This window comes from Ictalurus furcatus, chromosome 7 (genome assembly GCF_023375685.1).
Source record: "Ictalurus furcatus strain D&B chromosome 7, Billie_1.0, whole genome shotgun sequence".
Taxonomy (NCBI): Eukaryota; Metazoa; Chordata; class Actinopteri; order Siluriformes; family Ictaluridae; genus Ictalurus; species Ictalurus furcatus.
Window position 1 is genome coordinate 13,845,272 of NC_071261.1, and position 21,041 is coordinate 13,866,312.

The 21,041-nt window shown below is 40.8% G+C and overlaps 2 protein-coding genes across 2 annotated transcripts; one reads left to right on the forward strand and one right to left on the reverse strand.

Moving 5' to 3' along the window:
• The first annotated feature begins 1,442 nt into the window (after nt 1–1,442).
• myadmb (myeloid associated differentiation marker b) lies at nt 1,443–7,099 on the forward strand. Its single transcript, XM_053628725.1, has 2 exons — nt 1,443–1,802; nt 5,519–7,099. Exon 2 carries the CDS (start codon nt 5,578–5,580, stop codon nt 6,457–6,459), a length of 882 nt encoding a protein of 293 aa, XP_053484700.1. The 5' UTR covers nt 1,443–1,802; nt 5,519–5,577; the 3' UTR covers nt 6,460–7,099.
• Nucleotides 6,883–20,138, reverse strand: nfatc4 (nuclear factor of activated T cells 4). The gene is made up of 14 exons (XM_053628717.1): nt 19,662–20,138; nt 16,459–16,622; nt 15,853–16,335; nt 15,009–15,184; nt 14,583–14,745; nt 13,548–13,648; nt 13,265–13,366; nt 12,998–13,185; nt 12,452–12,592; nt 11,846–11,901; nt 11,530–11,656; nt 10,270–10,713; nt 9,609–9,693; nt 6,883–8,040 (listed from the first exon to the last, which is right to left on the reverse strand). The coding sequence occupies exons 1-13, from the start codon at nt 19,738–19,740 to the stop codon at nt 9,635–9,637; spliced, it is 2,283 nt and encodes a 760-aa protein (XP_053484692.1). The 5' UTR covers nt 19,741–20,138; the 3' UTR covers nt 6,883–8,040; nt 9,609–9,634.
• Nucleotides 20,139–21,041: the final 903 nt, after the last annotated feature.

A 21,041-nucleotide genomic window follows, 5' to 3' on the forward strand; every position in this document is an offset into this window, starting at 1 on the left:
TATCTCCACCAGCTTCACCATCTTCATCTCCACTACTATCTCCATTTTCTCAGGCCATATCTCCATCTTACCCTGTTTATTTGCTTATTTCTCCCTGTCCCAGCCCGTCTTCATCTCTGTATCTGACTCATTACCTGTCCCCATCTCTGTCTCCACCCTGATCTCAGTAACCTGTCTCCATCCTCACAGTCTGTGTTGTACTGTGTGGTCAAATAATTAATGATGGGTAGAGTAATGAAGTGGAGTTACTATGACCACGCTGACATTACACCACAGCAACTTACCAACAAGTCTTCATTTATTAAAAAATGACATAGTTTTTATCCATTTATAGTTAATTTGATGTTGTCAATCATCCATGAAACAAGTTAGTTCCTGTTGTCACTTTCGTTATAGCAGCTATAAACTTAAAGCGCACCTATCATGGTTTTGAAACGTACCTAATTTTGTTTTAAAGTTCTCATACAATAGATTTACATCTGAGATCAAAAAACACGTGCTCATAATTTAAACTGCAGTATTACCTATTTCCCCCCAGTGTCACAAACAACTGGTTAAATGATCTGTTCTAAAGGATTCATTCATTCTTTCACAGAGCATACTCTGCTCTGATTGGTCAGATGTCCGAGTGTGTTGTGGTTGGTCTACCACTGTGAGCGAGCAGCCGATGAAGATCAGAGGCGGGGCTTTTTGTTACAAACCTACCTAGGTTAGTACAGGAAGTATGTGTGGAGTCACTAACGACTCGATTCAGCTGTTCAGAATCGGTTCCTTCTTTGGGAGTCAATAACTCCGCTTGTTGTGTGCTTTGATTTTTGAAACTTTGCAGACTTTTTACTTTCACAAACAGCTATAACACAATACATGAAAGGTCATATCTGAAAAACCATAATAGGTGCACTTTAAATCATTCCCTCACCAGCCTCTCTTTATTCTCTCACTTTATTCTCTCTCTTTATTCTCTCTCTCCATGTTAATAAGAAAATAAAACACAGCTTGTTGTCTTACAGAGAAACCACAAAGAAGTGTAAACTCCTCTGTCTTGAAGATGTGGGAAAACTTAAAGTTATAGCTTTACCTCGGACTGTTACTCAGTGCTGACACTGGAGACTCCTTCCATACATGTTACACAGACAGAAAACTTCGCTGTACACGTCTCCTATGAACGAGCTGTTACTATAGAAACGATAACATATTAGAACGAGTGCGTTAATATAAACCTGAGATTTGCAGCTGCGCTTCTGTCATACCCGCTGTTATAGAGAATTAATCAACACCTTCTGACCAATCACAATCCAGAACTCAGCAGCTGTGTGAGATAATGTAAAAAAATTAATGAAGTCAAATAGAAATGAAGATGATTAAGTGACATGAAGAACAGTGTACAATCTAAGAAATATTTTTTTTTACAGAGAGAGAAAGAGAAACAGACAGACAGGCAGAGAGACAGACAGAGAGATAGGGAGAGAGACAGACAGGTACAGAGAGACAGACAGAGAGAGAGAGAGACAGACAGACAGACAGACATTCAAAGAGACAGACAGAGAGATAGAGAAAGACAGACAGGGACAGAGAGACAGACAGAGAGAGAGAGAGACAGACAGAGTGAATGGGGGTTCTGTACTAATATGGAGATTCTGGGCGGAGTGTGTGGAGTTTTTTCACTCTCTCTCTTTCTCTTGCACTGTAAACTCCCATCACTGAGCTCACATTGAATAACATACACTCTCTTACACACACTTTTACACACACACACAGTCAGAGCTCAGAGACTCCACGAGGCAAGGAGAAGATCAGATCAGGTAACACACTTCACTTTTATTTTTCTGCCTTCTTTCAGTCAAACAGCGAGAAAATGAAGTGTTTCATTGTTGTGAGTTTGTTGTTGTTGGTTTTTTAATCACTTTTTTTTATATATATTTATTTTTTTACTCTGTGTGTGTGTGTTTTCAGTAGTTTTTGAAATGTTTGCGTTAATAAATGTGATCATAAACAACTGATTAATTTGGTGATCAGATAAAATACTGTATAATCACAGACTCAATAGAGAGGAAAATGTGTGTAAGTGTACTGGGCAGGGTGGGGCTGGAATACACACCCCCTTACACACACACACACACACACACACACACACACACACACACACATACAGGTGGACGTTAGCCAATTTCATTACTAGAAGCTAAAATACACTTTTGAATGTTCATTTCCTGAAACGTGGACTGAAAGTCTGAACGACAGAATAACGGAATTATCACGATTAATGATGATGTGCGCTGTAACCATGGAGCTGAGGAGAGAGAGAAAGAGAGACAGAGAGAGAGAGAGAGAGAGAGAAAGAAACAGAGAGAGAGACAGAGGGAGATAGAAAATGGAAAGAGAAATAATAATACATTTATGCATGTACTTGTGTGTATAGTTGTGTGTATTCATGCATGTGGTTGTGTGTAGTTGTATGTATTCATGCGTGTAGTTGTGTGTATTCATGTGTGTAGTTGTGTGTATTCATACGTGTAGTTGTGTGTGTAGTTGTGTGTATTCATGCGTGTAGTTGTGTGTATAGCTGTGTGTATTTATGCATGTAGTTGTGTGTGTAGTTGTGTGTGTATTTATGCATGTAGTTGTGTGTGTAGTTGTGTGTGTATTTATGCATGTAGTTGTGTGTGCAGTTATGTGTGTAGTTGTGTGTGTTTGTGTAACACAGTGTGAATGCGCTGAACTGTGTGTAATGACATTACTGTGTAATGAGTGCGGGTGCTGTGTGTGAACTGAGTGTGTTTCTGTGGTGTAAGAGGTCACATGGTGGTCAGGAAACTGTATGTCAGAAGTTTTCTTCTGAGGAACCTGATAATCCGTGGTCGAACTGTGGAAAAGTTCGTGGGGGAGAACTATATATATAAATATATAATGATAGATATATAAATATAGATAAATCATTATATAAATATATAATGATAAATATATATTAATATAAATAAATAAAGATACATATATACATATGTACATATATAAATATATAAATATAAATATAAAAATATACAATGATAAATATATAAAGATATAGAGATAAATATATATGTTTTTATTGATTTATTTTAGTATTTATACAGAAGCACAGTAAATGATGTGCAGCTGAGTATTTACTCTCCACAGCATTATAGACTCTCCACGTAGAATCCATGTAAAAACATAAACTTCACATTCTGTTAATGCAAATTTAACAAAATCACTTCTTTAACACTATGCACTCAGGCACAGCATTGAAAAAATCTTTTTTTTTACATTATCTCTTCTTTCCCGCCATTCTCTCAGCACCATGAAGAATGACTAGCATTCTATTTTTAATGAAACACCAGGGGACTCCCCAAGTTAATTTTTAGGGGCCTTATGTCCCCCCCCCAGCCCATCCTCAATTTGACAGATGGACAGAGAGTGAGTGAGAGAGAGAGAGAGAGAGAGAGAGAGAGAGAGAGAGAGAGAGAGAGAGAGAGAGACAAGGAGAGTAGGACTGAAATATTCAGTTCAGTTTTATTTGTTTAGCGCTTTTTACAGTGGACATTGTCTCAAAGCAGCTTTACAGACATACAGTATATAAACACAGGATACAGATATTAAGTGTGTGGATTTATCCTAATGAGCTGTCAGAGGTGATGGTGGTGAAGGAAAAACTCCCTGAGATGAAATGAGGAAGAAACCTTGAGAGGAACCACACTCAGAAATGAGTAAATGGATTCCAAAATGAAAAACTCGAGGCACTCTCTTGCCCTGTTTCACTTTTTTCTGTCTCTCTCTCTCATGGGTGAGGCTGGAAATTTTGGCACACAGGAATATCCTGACCAATCACCAGTCTTTTCCTAAAAACATGTTCCAGGGCCTCCATTTATTCATCCATAACTCACCCCAACCACCTCCCCCAGTGCACCCGTTTCTCTCTCTCTCTCTCTCTCTCTCTCTCTCTCTCTCCGTTTGTGGGGATCCTCAGCATCTGGAACTCATTAGTAAACTGGAAACTCTGAGCCACAGTTGGGCGAGAGAGCATCAGTAACTGTGAGAGAGAGAGAGGGAGCGAGAGGGAGGGATGGAGTAGTGAGTCATGGTGTAGTTATTTCTGCTTGTGTTTAGAGTTTCATGTAGAAGAATTCCCCCTCTCCCTGTCCATATCTGGAGACTTACATTCTTTCACTCTGTCTCTCCCTCACTTTTATGCTAGCTTTATTAGCATTACAACATTACATTATTCTGTAACCAAAAGCATTTAAATCACTATAACATGATACATATAAAGTGTACATGATATGTTTTTCAGTCTCTCTTTCTGTCTCTCCTTCTCTCTTTCCTTCTCTTTCCTTTTCTGTCTCTCTCTCTCTCCATTAGTGTGGTGTGAGAGATTGATGTGATGTGCAGCTGAACCCGGCATGTCTGCACTGATTATCCCTGTGTGTGTGTGTGTGTGTGTGTGTGTGCAGGAGAGATGAATGCTCTGATTGTCCCTCTGTCCTCCGACAGAACGGCGCATGGGGTTGGAGAAAGGTCTTGTCTAAGTGCTTGGAATAGATTAGTCACTGGCTCGTTCAAAATGGCTTAAAACACAGTTTAGAACCCGAGGCCCGAGAACAGCCATTCTAGCCTTCTGATACTAGCCTCCTGCAGTGCACTGTGGGATTTCTCTGTCATTATGTCAGGGGAATTTGTTAGCATTTTTTAGCATTTGTTAGCATGTTTGTTGGTGTTATGTAAGCAGCACAGCTGTGTGAGTGTTTATGTCTCTCTATCCTGCTGGAAAAAGTGTGGGGCACTTAACCCTAACCCTAACCCTAACTACACCATACTATACTAAATAACATGTAAAAATAGTACACATCTTTAGGTATTGGCTGTTTGGGGAACAGTTGTAATGTGTGGGTGCAGGAAGAGCTACAGGACTCCTGTGTGTACTCAAAGTGTGTTTAATATGTATAATCCAATAGTGCTCCAGGAAAACCACCTAGAATAAACAGAGAGAAAAATCTACATTACAAAGCTCTAAGGAATCTCGCAACTACAAAACTACTAAGCGGGAACTATGGGTTAAGGCACTATGCAACTATGGAACTAAATAGAATTATGGACTAACGGGCTGAGAAACTAAGGGAACAAGGGAATAATGAACTAGGGAACTACAGGACTAAGAGACTACTGGATTAGGGAACTTCAGGAACTAAGGATCTAATGGACTATGGAACTACAGGACTAAGGGACTAACGGAATACGGCACTACAGGACTAAGGGACTAACGAAATAGGGAACTACAGGACTAAGAGACTAACGGAATAGAGAACTATAAGACTAATAGACTAGAGAACTACAGGACTAAGGGACTAATGGACCAGGGAACTATAGGACTAATGTACTAGGGAACTACAGGGACTGACACTACACAGGGTGAGGAGAGACTATCATTAACAGCGTGCAATTTGGGACATGGTCAATTTTTCATATCTCTGTTTTTATAACATCATGCTTTCTCTTCTGTCCTCAGACATCCTTCTTCCCAACAACCCAGCAGCAGAGATCAGGAGTGTCTGAGACCTTCCCATCATGCCGGTGGTGTTCCGCTCCTCCCCGTTGATGTGGTCGCGGGTGGCGGCTATGGTGTTTGCGTGTGTGGCGTTTAGCGTAGCACTGTACGGTGCACAGCTGGGGCACGGTACCGGAGACTGGTGTGTGTTCTGCTGGAGCTTCAGCTTCGCTGGGACACTACTGATCCTCCTGGTGGAGATCTGTGGCCTGCAGTCTCGCGCTCCTGTCTCCTGGAAAAACTTCCCCATTACCTTCGCCTGCTATGCCTCTCTGCTCTGTCTGTCCGCCTCCATCATCTTCCCTCTGTTCTTCCTGAAAGGCTACGGGGGACGCGAGGAATACGTCAACTGCCGCATCGTCTCCACTGTCTTCTCATGCCTCGCCACGCTCGCCTACTTCAGCGAGGTCAGCCTGAGCAAGGCGCGTCCAGGTGAGGTGTCCGGCTACATGGCTACAGCGCCAGGCATTCTGAAAGTCTGTGAGACCTTCATTGCCTGCGTCATCTTCGTTTTTATCAGCGATCCGGTGTCTTATAACCAGAATGCAGCAACAAAATGGTGTCTCTCGGTCTACTGCATCTGCTTCATCCTATCAGCGGCCATCATCATCATGTGCATCGCTGAGTGGACCGGATTGCTCCCAGTATCCTTCCCACGCTTCCTTTCCACCTATGCTCTGCTCGCCGTGGTGATGTATCTCTCTGCCACCATCATCTGGCCCATTTACAAGTTTGATGAGAAACACGGGGGGAGCAGCCACCGGCCGAATCAGTGCAGCTCCTTCATGGGGCTCTGTGTGTGGGATAAGCTGTTAGCCATCGCTGTCCTCACAGCAATAAACTTCCTGCTGTATCTTGCAGACCTGATCTATTCAGCCAGGCTTGTCTTTGTTACAGTTTAATCAAGGAACAACCTCGCCTCCACTTCCAATACCCTTTCTGCTCAGCCACCATTAAATTACCGTTATTAGCTTGAATGAAGTGCGTTAGATTAGCATACTCTGACATCACTGTAATCTTTATGTTTCTTTTCTAAAGCTGTTTACAAAAGATCAATAAAATTCTTCAAAATTAAACTGGGTGTTATGAAGCTGGCTACGTAGACAACCAGGTAATTTGCAGGCTCACTAGTTAGCAAGGCAGATTATTCTAGCTAGGTAACAAATCACACTAGCTGGTTAGTTAAGTGTGAAGTGTTCCTCACTCGCACAGTATTTAGAGGAAGTCTATGAGGGCAGAGTTGGGCACAGTATTGGGAAGTGGGCGTGGTTTCATGGTCATTGTGGTGTCAGTGTGCCACTTATGCTAGCCTCTCTTTCTTTGTCTTTCTGTGACCTCAAACACACTGTGTGGTAAAGCTTCATTTATCAGTGTTCATTTTTCAGAGTTATGTGGTTTCACCTCGTTTTCAGCAATCGTATTATACCAAAGATTTCTGTGCATCAGAGCAATTTTAAAAGAAAATGTCACAATCCAAGTTGCTAGTTTTAGAGCTTGTTTAATTTGTATGCATTTAAAATGAATTTTTTTTTTTTTTTTTTTTTACAATTACAGCTTAGTTAGGTTTATTATGAATATGTTAGCACATTTATCTCTCTGAACATCGATGCTCTCTCACATTAGCAAATTGACTGAATCTGTGTGTTATGGTATTTGTTATGAAGTAGCATGTAGCGCTGCTGCTTATGGATCAGTGCAGAATTGTGTTCACTTTTCACCATCAAGTGTTTAAACACAACTCCAGATAAAAACCAGGTGAAGAATTACATGTATATTCTGACTTATCATGATTTTTACACAGTGTGACTGAGCTAGAGGATGCTAACTGATACTGACACTTGATATAATGCAGCATGTATTGCTAATGCACTGGTGCTAATACCTTAGTAAGAAACATGTGGTAACTAGTGCTAATTTTATAGTCACTAACAAATAATTCAAAATAAAACAACAATAACACCAACATTATTTTACTCAGTTCAGGGATTTTGGATGGCAGCCATTTTACAAAAACTGAAAATAGTCATGTGATTAAATTCTAGTCATCTAATTGGTCAGAAGTTACTGCTAACGCTATTAGCTAAATGCTCAGTTATCTCTATCTGTATGATTTTAGCTTCACAGTCAGATGAATTTTGTATATTCTGACATATAATTTCACATGTTAGCCAAATGACTTAAAATACAAATTTAAAGACAATAATGAAGGAAGAATTGCATGTACATTGTGATATGTTGTGATTGTGACTGTGTGTTTTTCAATATATTCTGCTTTCAAAATAAACACGATCGTATCAGTATTACAGCACGTGTGTGCAAAGTGTATGCTAATTATATGCAAATGAAGTGTTCTGTATGTAAATATCAGCTGTTTGTGTAGTACATCATAAAGCTGGATGAGTTACACACAAGTGTGTGTGTCTGTCACGGGCTGTTACGGTGATGTCATCACTCTCACACTGGTGCATTGTGGGAAACGTGCTCTAAATAAGAATTAAAGAGTAAAGAAAAAGAAATGTTCCTCACACACAGACACACACACACACACACGGTAATGAGCTCACAGTAACGACTTCACCCGTGTGATAACTTTACAACAGAGAGGAAAAAATTACAGTTAAGTCCAGCGCAGAGGAAATAATAATAAAATAAATAATCAGTAACTGAATCATTATTAGCCAGATGTTTCTGAGACCACAGTGTTCTGACCTTACAGTGTATTACTGCCCTCTGTGTGTGTGTGTGTGTGTGTGTGTGTGTATATGTGTGTGTATATATGTGTGTGTGTGTATATGTATGTGTGTGGTGTGTGTATGTATGTGTGTGTGTGTATGTGTATGTGTGTGTGTGTGTGTTGTGTGTAAATGTGTGTGTGTATATTTGTGTGTGTGTGTGTGTGTGTGTGTGTGTGTGTGTGTGTGTCAGGTTACACACTGAAGTTCAGGATAGAGTAGAAGCTAAGACAGGGCGCCCCCTGGTGTACTCTAAAAAACACAGGGTTAAAATGAACCACCTAAATGGGGTTATTTTTAGCCCAACAGCTGAGTAAATACAGGACAAAACTCATTATTTTGGGTTAAACTAACCCATCAAGTTGGGTTATTATTTTTAAATGTGCTTTTTTTTCCAAGCAAAAGAACAGTTTAATTTTTACAAAAACGCTGGGTTAATTTTATTTAATAAATAGGTTAATATTTTCAGGGTTATTTTTACCCTTTGAAAATGTCAAATCTACCACATTATAAACAAATACATCAGCATGGTATCTCCTTTATTTACACACAAGAAGGTGTTCAGAGATGCATTGCTAGAGCTGCTAAAGCGGTGTTTATATGTAAACTTTGAAGTAAATGACTCAAATAAATCATAAATTTTATACGAAAACGTCAGATTTTGTTCAAAGGAGTCGTTTAAAACATCTAAAAAAAACCTGAGCAACCAACTTATGATCCAGTGCAGTAATGCAGTGAAAATGACCGTCACTAACCCAGCGGTTGGGTTACACAAACTACCCCAAAACTACCCCAAAACTGAGAAAATAACACCATTACATGACTCAAAAAACTCAACCCAGCATTTGGGTAGAAAAAATAACCCAGCATCTTTTAGAGTCTCTCTCTCTCTCTCACACACACACACACACACACACACACACACACACACTCTCTCTCTCTCTCTCACACACACACACACACACACAAACACACTCTCTCTCTCTCACACACACACATACACACACTCTCTCTCTTTTATCCATCCATTCAATCCCGTTACCTATTTTCAAATCGATCTCTATTATTTATCTGAATTAATCAGTAATGTGTAACATCACAGCCATAAATCACAGACACACACACACACACACACACAATTTAATACAATGATAATTTATTAAAGACGTTTAAAAAAACATTTGTTGAGTTCAATATCAACGCGATGCTGATGTAACGTTTATCTACAAAACCGGTACTTACAGCCGTTCCCTTATTGTGAATTAGCACAAAATATACCGTAGCGTAAAAACAACAGAAGGTATAAAATAAAGTCGTACGTGTAAACCAGAGCGACGTGTCGATGTTACGCAGGTCTGCTGTCTGTGTGAAACGTCCTGATGTCCTCACCAATAAACTCATTCACTGTGGACAAAACATTAGCATGTTAGCATCATGTTACATTAGCATTTAGTTATTAGCATGGTGTGGCTATTTCAAAACATGATCACAAACTACACACAGAGTTAATCTTTAAACTGTTTTTTTGTGTAAAGTAAATACACTGTTAACATCAGCTAAACTGTAGTAATTAAATGTGTGCTACTTTTTTTAGTTCCGTCTAAGCTAATGTTAGCTAAACACCTTTCATAAGGTAATGACTTTTTCCTAAACTCTTTATGTAGGGTCAGTTGCATGTGCATGTGAGGTCAAGTGTGTGTAGCATTAAAGATTAATGTGGGGTGTTAGCTAAGCATTTTCTGTCCTCAGCTAGTCAACATTTAGCTAACATTTTGATATTTTAGTTAGCTAGCTACTTTATATTTTAATGTTCGAGTATATTTTGTTAATACATAAGGAAAGAACCTGGCTAGCTAACTAACAATCACATATGTTAGCTACTTAGCATTTTGATAGTCATGGTGCTAATTTGCTAATTCTCATTGGCTGTGGCTATTAACCAATCAGGTTGCTTCATGCACTAACGGACAGGTGAATTACCTTCGTCCAGCGTGATGTGCTGCATGGGTGGGGCACCACTGAAGGTCATGTGACTCTCCTGGTGGTAGGCAGGGGGGCCGTGAGGTAGGAGAGGAGGGGGGAGGGGGGAGGTGGAGACAGGGCTGCTGGGAAACGGGCTGATGGAGGAGGAGTGAGACGGGGATGGGGAGGAGGACAGGTACGGAGAGTCGGGCCATGGCTGGGGCGGGTAAAGCGGGTACAGCTCACTGAAACCCAGCTCGAGACTCTGGAACGAGGGATCACACTCGTTTATTGGCCCCCTGTCCTCCGATGTCTCAGGCGGGGGGCAGAACTCATCGTGATACCCCCCCGGGGTGGTGTAAGGGTACTCAGGAGGGTGGGGGGGCGGGCACAACGGCATCACTCCATCCAACAGCAAGAGAGACGGACGAGACAACAGAGGGTCTTCCTCTTTACACAGCACTGAGGAGAGAATAAACGAAAGCGAGAGAGAGAGAGAGAGAGAGAGTAGCACTCACTGGGCAGGTATTTAAAGCAGTGTGTGTGTGTGTGTGTGTGTAAAACACTCACTGGGCAGGTATTTAAAGCAGTGTGTGTGTGTGTGTGTGTGTGTAAAACACTCACTGGGCAGGTATTTAAAGCAGTGTGTGTGTGTGTGTGTGTGTAAAACACTCACTGGGCAGGTATTTAAAGCAGTGTGTGTGTGTCTGTGTAAAACACTCACTGGGCAGGTATTTAAAGCTGTGTGTGTGTGTGTGTGTGTGTGTGTGTAAAACACTCACTGGGCAGGTATTTAAAGCTGTGTGTGTGTGTGTGTGTGTGTGTGTGTGTAAAACACTCACTGGGCAGGTATTTAAAGCAGTGTGTGTGTGTGTGTGTCTGTGTGTGTCTGTGTAAAACACTCACTGAGCAGGTATTTAAAGCTGTGTGTGTGTGTGTGTGTGTGTAAAACACTCACTGGGCAGGTATTTAAAGCAGTGTGTGTGTGTGTGTGTGTGTAAAACACTCACTGGGCAGGTATTTAAAGCAGTGTGTGTTGTGTATGTGTGTGTGTGTGTGTGTGTGTATGTATCATCTCAGGGAGTTTTTCCTTGCCACCATTGCCATGGGCTTGCTCAATTGGGATAAATTCACAAAATCTGTATCCCGTGTTTATATGTTTCTGTAAAGCTGCTTGGAGACAATGACCATTGTAAAAAGCGCTATACAAATAAAATTGAATTGAATTGAATTGAATTGAATTGTGTGTGTATGTGTGTGTGTGTGTAAAACACTCACTGGGCAGGTATTTAAAGCAGTGTGTGCTGCTCCGTTTGCGCTTGCCATTGGACACATACAGGCATACACACACCGGCTGACTCACACACACATCGCTGTAGGCTGGCACGCGTACACACAACACATTCTAACACACACACACACACACACAAAATGAACAGACAATATTAATACACACAAAACAAAGACATACAAAATACTCTATAGATATAAAGTACATCACACAATAAATACATATTACACACACACACACACACACACAATATTTACACAAAGAGAAACACAACCAACAACACAAAATAAATGTGTGTGTTACCTCAGAGCTTTTGTCACGGTCCACATGAGCCTCCTCTTCCCACTGCAGTTTACCATCTACATCATACACACACACAGAGTTTTGCAACGGAGCAGATTTAGTGTACAGTGCTAAACTGGAGTCCATAACCCTCTATTACCTGCTATCTACATTAGCCTCGTAGCTCCAGTAAACGCACATCTCAGCTGAGAGACTACACCTGAGCTACACCTGGGCTAATGCGTGGATGTGGTAAACATGTGATAAACACATGATATACACATGATAAACATGTGACAAACACGTGACAAACATGTGATAAACAAGTGTAAACCCTCTGATTAATGGGTGATACACATGTGATAAACACATGATAAACACACGTAAACCCTGTGATGAACATGGGATACACATGTGATAAACACGTGTAAACCCTCTGATGAATGGGTGATACACATGTGATAAACACATGTAAACCCTGTGATGAAAATGGGATACACATGTGATAAACACGTGTAAACCCTCTGATGAATGGGTGATACACATGTGATAAACACACGTAAACCCTGTGATGAACATGGGATACACGTGATAAATGTGATAAATCTGAAAGATAAACATATTCACCTGACCCTCTCTCCATGAACAACACTCTGGATGTGGGCAGAAAGTTGCTGCCATTCACCAGAAGCTCCGCCCCTCCCTCCACCAAACAGGAAGTGACACTGATGGACTCAATGATGGGTAACTCCTGAGCTGAACGCTGAGCTGCACACAGGAAGGGGCGGAGTTACATCACCCATAACAACATGATAAACAGTAACAACCATAACTATAACAAAAATCATAAACAACTGTTTAACAAAGTTTTTATTAAGATATAGTTAATATTTATAATTATATACATTTATAATTTTGTTTATAAAAAATTTCTTAACTAGATAACTAGATAGCTAGCTATATTAGCTATATTTTTCTACACAAGCTAACTCTGGTTGTAAACTATGTTTTTATCAAATAAACACTTTCGTGTAAAACGTTGACAAACATATATAAATATATAAATATTGTGATAATATCGTACACAGTGATAAAACGTTACAACGTTACTGAGGTACAGAAATCAGTACGTAGCTAGCTAAACAACAGAGCATGCTAATTAGCTGTACTTACAGCACTCGATTGGTTGAGAGGCCACCTGCAACGCTAACACTCGTCCAGGTGGACCAAGGGGCGGAGCTAAAGGCAGGTGAGTTCTGAAGACCAATCGCACGCGAGTATTCTTCCTCCCAACGTCCGTCTCCCCTTTCCTCAGCTCGATATCTGAATTCCTCAACTTCAGGATCCCCGCACAGTCGATACTGTGGAGAACCGAGAGATTAAACACACACACACACACACACACACACACACACACACACACACAGGTTAGGTTCTCACAGTGCTGTCATGTTGGTCTCGGGGTTTAATGGGATCTCCAGTAGTTTGGTTCCAGTCTGCATGCTCTCCTGACTCGCTGTGCCGACCATCTTCCCCGTCACCCTGGGAACACACACACACTTTTGGTGTCATTAGCTAATTTAAAGGAAAATTACAAGGCTAATGTAGCTGATGAGTACTGGAACCACAAATTAGCATTATGCTAATGCAAGTAAAGTTTAAATATTAAATATTTAATTCTTTTTCAAATATAAATACTTAAAAATCATGATAATTTGAGTACCTGTGTATTTGATAAAACGGATGTGGGCGAATTGATCTGTCATCTGCGGTTCCTACAAAAACCTGTAAGGACAGCGGCTGACGCTCCGCATATCCCACCAGCTGGAAAAGAGAAATAAATAAATAAACAAATGCTCATAAACTTCCATCAGCCTATTAATTAGCTATGCTAGTTATCAGTTACGCTACTTATTAGCTACATTATTTATTAGCTATGCTAGTTATTAACTACGCTAGCATTCAGGAGTTAGCATCATACATGTATGAGTATTCTAACTGGTTCTTTATTTATCATAACCTCACTGTGTGGATAAAAGATGTTGTTAGACAAGTTAGCCATATTAGGAATTTAATTAAAAACAATAAATACATAAAATAAAATATGGAGCAGGAACATTATCAGAAAGGTATTTATTTAAACACAAATTTATCACTGTTAATTTAATGTGCTAATCTGCTACTCTGCTATTTGTGTAAAATTTTGGTAAAAACTAATATCAGGAACCTGTGAGAGTAAAATCTACACTAATGCTAATAGGTTTAGCATCGTAGCACTGCTGCTAACGTTTAAGCTATATGACTGAATTTTGTTTAGTTCAGTAGATAATTGTGTGTAACTTAATGTCAATGTTTGTGGTGAGTAACTTAGTTGTAAGTTAGCATGAAGCTGATAAGCTTTAATTGTTTGGTAGTTATGCTAGCTAGCTATCTTTGCTAACTGGTGGCAGTTTAACTAAATTTAAATGTATATTTGACTCTTTGATTAAGACAATTCCTCACTGTAAAAAGCTAAAAAAAAAAAAAAAAGAGATCACAAAACCTTTTAGCATTTTCTCATTTGCTTGATGCTAATTGTTGTCTACAAGCTTTCATGTTACCATTTCTAATGTGTTCCATGTTAGCTGAGATGCTAGCTTTAGTTATCCTGATGCTAAATTTGTTGTAAAATTAAAGGTTTGTGGTAAATCGCTGTGTGACTGATGGAGTGTGAAACATTAATAATAATAATAATAATAATAATAATAATAACTGTGACCTTCACTACAGGATGTCCTCCTGGCGACGCCTTCACGGCTCCTCGACTTCCTTCTGTTTCGTAATGAGCGCGATGATGAGGACGCGGCTGAACCTCGATCCGCAACTCGTACTGATCAAACTGACACGGCAATGGCCAATCGAGCGGCGGCAATGCGTTAGACCTGCAATAATAATCACAGCAAAGACCAATAACACCAATAACAATGACGTAATCAGTTTTTGTGGGGGTGTCCCAATCCACATGCCTTTTTCACTGCATAGGGGGCATAAAGACCATCAAGACCATAAAGACCGTCCCTGTGGGTGTGTTACAAACATGTGGAAAAACAAAGAATTCCACTAAACTGATTTTAAACAGACATCTGTGTGTGTGTGTATGTGTGTGTGTGTTTAAAGTAAAAGTGTGTGTGGGTGTGTCTCCAACCTGAAGATGGGGCTGTGGGCGCTGGCACGGGTTCTTCCCCAGCCGAGGGTGTTGGGTACAGAGAGGTAGTCCATCCCCAGTGTGGTAGGCTCCCTCCTGAGTTGCCCCATGTCTGAGGGGGGGCAGGGGGTATTTGGGGCAGCAATCTGCTCCAGTTCCACATCTCGGGAGGAGACCTGTGTTTATGAAGTACATTGCGAAGATGGACACTAGAGGGTGCTGCTGGAATGTGCTTAGCTTTCTAATAGCAACCAATCAAAACAAACCAGGGGGCGGGAACATCTGTGATTGGTTAAACTATGAGGCAATGAAAATAAATGTACTTTCTTTAGTTTGGTGTAGTGAGGTTCTTACATACAAAATGCTACAACAAAAAAAAAACTCCCACAGCTGTCTTGAACCAAGTGACGGAAAACATTTTGTCGTAGCGTTCAGTCAGTCGATTCGAGACATCTGTGGGAGTTTTTTCGGTCTGTCGGATTGTAATTTGCTAACAACTACCACAAAGCCCCTGATATTGAATAAACACGATGCTACGTCCGTGTGTTTACGTCATTTATAAGGTTCCACATGAACGTACTCGTTTCCACTCTCACTGTGTCTTTACACTGTCTGTATAAAACACAAAATCAATTACTGCTATCTTACAACGTAGCTAACAATCAGTGTTCACAGCACCCAGTTGCCTAGCAGCAGTACTTTCAACTTTACACTAAATTGTGTGTTCAGCTTCCCAGTTCACCACTTAGCAGTGTTCATATAAATGTCTCTTTAGATTTTATCCCTGATATTTGTTATAAAATCCCATTGTAACCATGGTGATATTTTAGTAAAACAATCTGACCTGCTCCAGTGAGGTCTTCCTGGTCTTCTGAGGGATACTGAGCTCAATCTGGCCCTGAGATTGGGGGGCGGAGTCTCCTGTGTCCAAGAACTGGACATGGTCTTCAGAGTAACTGCCCCTGCGGGAGTGGCTTGGCGAGGGAAGGGGGGAGTTTCTCCGTTTTTTACCCCCAGGTGAGGTGGGTCGGGATGATGGCGACAGGCAGAAGTGGGTGGTGGCTTCACTTAGCTCCTCATCTTCCACCAGGAGAGAATCGCAGCTCGACGCAGGGCTTAGCCAACCACGAGAAGACGGGCTGGAGGCAGGACTCGGGCTCAGAGACCCAGCCCCCATACTGCTGTCCCTGTAACAGTAGGGGTCGAGGAGGGGCAGGTAGAGACGGTCTCTGTCCCAGTAAGTTCCCCCTTCTGGGGTAAAATCATCATCAGGGGAGATGGTGGTGATCTGAATACTGGGACACTCCAAAACACGAGACTCTGAGACCTGAGACAGAGAGACCCTAATCAGTGCTTAGTGTAGGAGATCAGTCCTCTGCAAATCTAGCAAACGTTATGCTTTTCTACATTCCACATCCATTATAATGTACATTTATTGTTCTTGCCTCACCTGGACAGACCGTGCCGGGAGACTCTCGTATGTCCCGCTGAACTCTCTCACCAGTGCACGTCTGGGGGGCGGGGAATGCATGCCAGCCCTGTGATTAGATGGTGGAGGGGAAGGAAGGATTCCCATTGACTGGCTGAGTGTGGAAGTCAGTTGGCTGTCTAAGACTGGATAACACAGGAAGTGATTATATTAGAGATCATTACTGATAATTACTCATTAAAATATTACATGTGAATTCACTTCAGGTTTATTCATTAAGGAAGGTGTTCTGGTCACGCTGTTCCTTTAAGAAATTATGTGTGTTAGCATACATGTGTTAGCATGTGAATTAAAAATTGTGTGGCAACAATTTGGGAAAAAATAGAAGCAAATGAGATATTTAGTTTCATAAAAGGATTTCTAAGAAGTGTATCTGTCTCCGTTTAAATCGACGGATTCTTGAATAATAAGGATCAGCTGAGGAGAAGGAGGATCAGTGATGATTCTCAGTAGTGCACTCAGACTAGTGAACGTAAACAAGGGTTAAAGCTGGAGTCAGTTAGCGTAGCTTCATTCCTCAACGGACGGAGGGAGAGAAAGAGGAGTATGTGCCATGAAAAAAGAAAAAAAGAGGGGAGGATGGAGGGATGTGTGTGTGTGTGTGTGTGTATGTGTGTGTGTTCAGTAAACAGAAATGCAGGGCTGGGTCCAGATGGCAACAGTTAACACTATTCACACGCACAACTGATTAAAACCACATTGTTCCATACCCTCCTCTCTCTCTCTCTCTCTCTCTGTGTCTCTCTCTCTCTGTCTGTGTCTCTCTTTCTCTCTCAGTGTCTCTCTCTCTCTCTCTGTGTCTCTCTCTCTGTCTGTGTGTGTGTCTCTCTCTCTCTGTCTGTCTCTCTCTCTGTCTGTGTCTCTCCCTCACTCTCTCTCTGTCTGTGTCTCTCTATCTCTATGTCTGTCTCTCTCTGTCTCTCTCTCTTTCTCTGTCTGTCTCTCTCTATGTCTATGTCTCTCCCTCACGCTCTCTGTGTCTCTCTATCTCTGTCTGTCTGTGTGTGTCTCTCTCTGTCTCTCTCTCTCTATGTCTGTGTCTGTCTCTCACTCTCTCTCTGTCTGTGTCTCTCTATCTCTATCTGTCTGTGTGTGTCTCTCTCTCTGTGTCTGTCTCTCTCTCTGTCTGTGTCTCTCCCTCACTCTCTCTCTGTCTGTGTCTCTCTATCTCTGTCTGTCTGTGTGTGTCTCTCTCTGTCTCTCTCTCTGTGTCTGTCTCTCTGTGTGTGTCTCTATGTGTCTCTGTGTGTGTGTGTGTCTCTCTCTCTCTCTCTCAATCTCACACACAAACACACACACACATTTATATGCTAGGCTAACCTCCAGGTTCTGTTCTATTAGGACATTAGCTAGCTAGTGAGTAGGATTTTATAGTAAAGTAGTAAAGTAAAGTAGAGTAGTTGAATAAAATTTAATGTAGATCTAGCTGCTTAGCATTAAATAAAGACCTCTGGAGAGGTTACTAAGCTAATAAGTTACGCTAATGCTGGGGTAGTGTTGTGTAAACTATTATATTGTATAATTAAATCCGGCACTGTAATATACACAATGTCAAACCAAAGAAGAGAAAGGAATTGTTAGCAGTGACATTATCTGAACAGATTAGATTAGATCAGATCAGATTAGACTAGATTAGATCAGATTAGGTTAAAGAAATTGACATTCACATCAAAAATCAGAAAGTGCTTCATGATATGGACCAAAACATCACATTGTTGTTATTTGGAGAAAAATGTTTTCGAACCCGTGTTAGCTGTGCTAGCAGTTGATGGTAAGTGTAATTACAGTGTTATTGTAGTGTTTTCTCAGTCATTTATCAGCACTTCTGAGGTAAACGCTGATGATCCGGATGGTTCTGTGTCGTTTCCCTCTCACTGTGTTTTTGTTAACACCGTCTGTAATAAAGACTTAATCGCTATTTGCTAGCAAGAAAATCACTAGCCTCAGTCATTAGCAAACTTATTCTTGTCACAGAAATTTGCCAGTTGCCTAGCAACACAGTTGTGCGTTGCGTTCTCCTTCACATAACTTAAATTGACCAGTTCTTGAATGCAGCTTAAAGTTAAATAATGTTCAGAGGAACTAAAATTATTTCTGTGTGTGTGTGTGTGTGTGTTGGATTATGTAAATGCTGTGATTCTCACTAACATGTGTGAATGTATGTAGTGTGAATAAATATCAGCACAAGTACAGTCACATGTCAGTATTACACAGCTTATAATAACACTAAAAGTAAGTAATAAACACTGTGCGTGTGTGTGTGTGTGTTAAAGTTAAAATTGTGTGTGTTAGTGATGAAGTGGAGTTACTGTTACCGCCTCAAGTTAATTATTTTCCTCTAACAGCACGACCCCAAGTGTTTTATTCCTCTTACACCACAGCAACTCACACACAATTACAGCTTTTTTATTTATTGAAGAACATGACGTCGTACTTTTTATCTGTTTATTTTATCCGTTTATAGTTACATTTAATATTGTGGAACGTCAGTAAACTCCTCTGTCCTGAAGACGTCGAAAAACTTAAAGTTCCAGCTTTACCTCTGACTGTTACAAAGCGCTGACACTGGAGACTCCTTCCATACACGTTACACACACTACAGTAAACTTAGTATCAATGATTTCACACGTTTTGAATCCATTTCTGTGTAGCATTCGATGTACATGTCCCTGTGAATGAGCTGTTACTATAGAAACGATAACACATTAATATACACCTGTGCTATTGTCGGAGCTGCTGTTATAGAGAATTAATCAACACCTTCTGACCAATCAGAGCGCAGCAGCAGCATTGTGGTGTAAATAATGAAAACTCTTCTCTGTGCAGTTCTTTCTCACGTCACTGGATTCATTACAGTCAGTTTCACGCATTCAAATTGAATTAATAAAAAGATTGCCACATGAATATTGTAAAGATGAGAAAAAAAATCCAAATTTTAAATAAATATTGTAGTTTTATAGTAAATCAGATACTTTACAATACTCTGATAAAGGTTTTGTGGTCATTTATTGTGATATTATTATCACTGCACTTATTTACGAGTAAATCATATATACTTATACTGCCATGTCTTTACAATGTGACCTTTGATATAGTGACCTCTAATAGTGAAAATGGTGTTGATTTATTATTATTATTATTATTATTATTATTAAATGACAGACCCGTGCTGTCCTGGTGCTGTTGCTCCTCCTCGAAGATCAGTTTGAAGTCCAGCTCTCCTTCCTCCCACCCAGAGCTCATCCTCACTCCAAATCAGCACTTTTCTCAACTTTATTCCACTGTAATGTCTTTACAACACAACTTTGTTAAAGGTTTATGCTCCTAAACATCCAAAGTTCCCGGATGTTCTGGTCAGAACCTTCAAGTCTGGAACACCATCACATCTCCTCTTCTCTTCTCATCTCCTCGTGCACTGTTATTTCCTTTACATAACCTCCTTAAAGCTTTTATGCAAAAATCTTTCTTTAATCCGAGTCTAGCAGACCTTTTCTCTCTCCCTGAGTCCAAAGTCACTATTAAAACTTCTTCTGTCGGCGGTTCTGCATGTTTAAGGAGTAAAATAACTTGTAATTCCACACACATCCGCATCCACAGCCTGCACTTTCACACACTCCAAACTTTTATCCGCTTTCTTCTCCTCTAATTGTCTCTGGGTGGATTCCCGTTTTTCTTTCGCTCCGCTGCTCTCTTCTCTCATTGGAGGCTTCTAGTGTCAGTCAAACCCTCCACCATCCCCGCCCCAGCTTCTCATCCCGCCCCTTGCCACCATTCTCGCTTCTGATTGGCTGAAGAAGTTAAAAACGGAATAAACTGCACATGTGTGGTGAGTTATGATGAGGAGTGTTTCTCTGCACTTCATATCTACAGTCTACATTATAGATTACAGATTATACAGATTTATATCTATTATATACATTATATCTATTACACACACACACACACACACACACACACACACACACACTCTCTCTCTCTCTCTCACACACACACACACACACACTCACACACCTATATAATGTTATAGATATGAAGACAAAGACGGGGTCCTCTGCTCTGGTATCCTTATACTTCTCCCTCTTTGGCCGTATCTATTCCCCCTCTACATCCCTCCCTCCCTCTATCCCTCCATCCATCCCTCCCTACATCCCTCCCTCCATCTCTCCCTCCGTCTCTCCTCCCCTCGGACAGATCTGTTTCTCATTACAGTCTGTAGTCTGCACTCTGTCTGAGACGCCAGACGAACAACTTAAATAAACACTCTCTCTCTCTCTCTCTCTCTCTCTCTCTCCATCTATATCGCTCTCCCATGATTTCTCTTTCATTCTTTCATTCTTTCACAGTCACTTGGTCTTGCTTTGTCACTCTCGTTTTTCCTCTCTCCCTCGCTCTCCTGCTGTCTGTCTTTATCTGTCACTGACTATTCCTCTTCATCTCTCTCCCCGATTCTTCTACATACTGTTTCACACGGTTGTAAAAAATCTCTCTCACTCTCTTTTGTTTGATATCTGTCTCTCTCTCATGCTCTCTCTCTTTCTTACTAA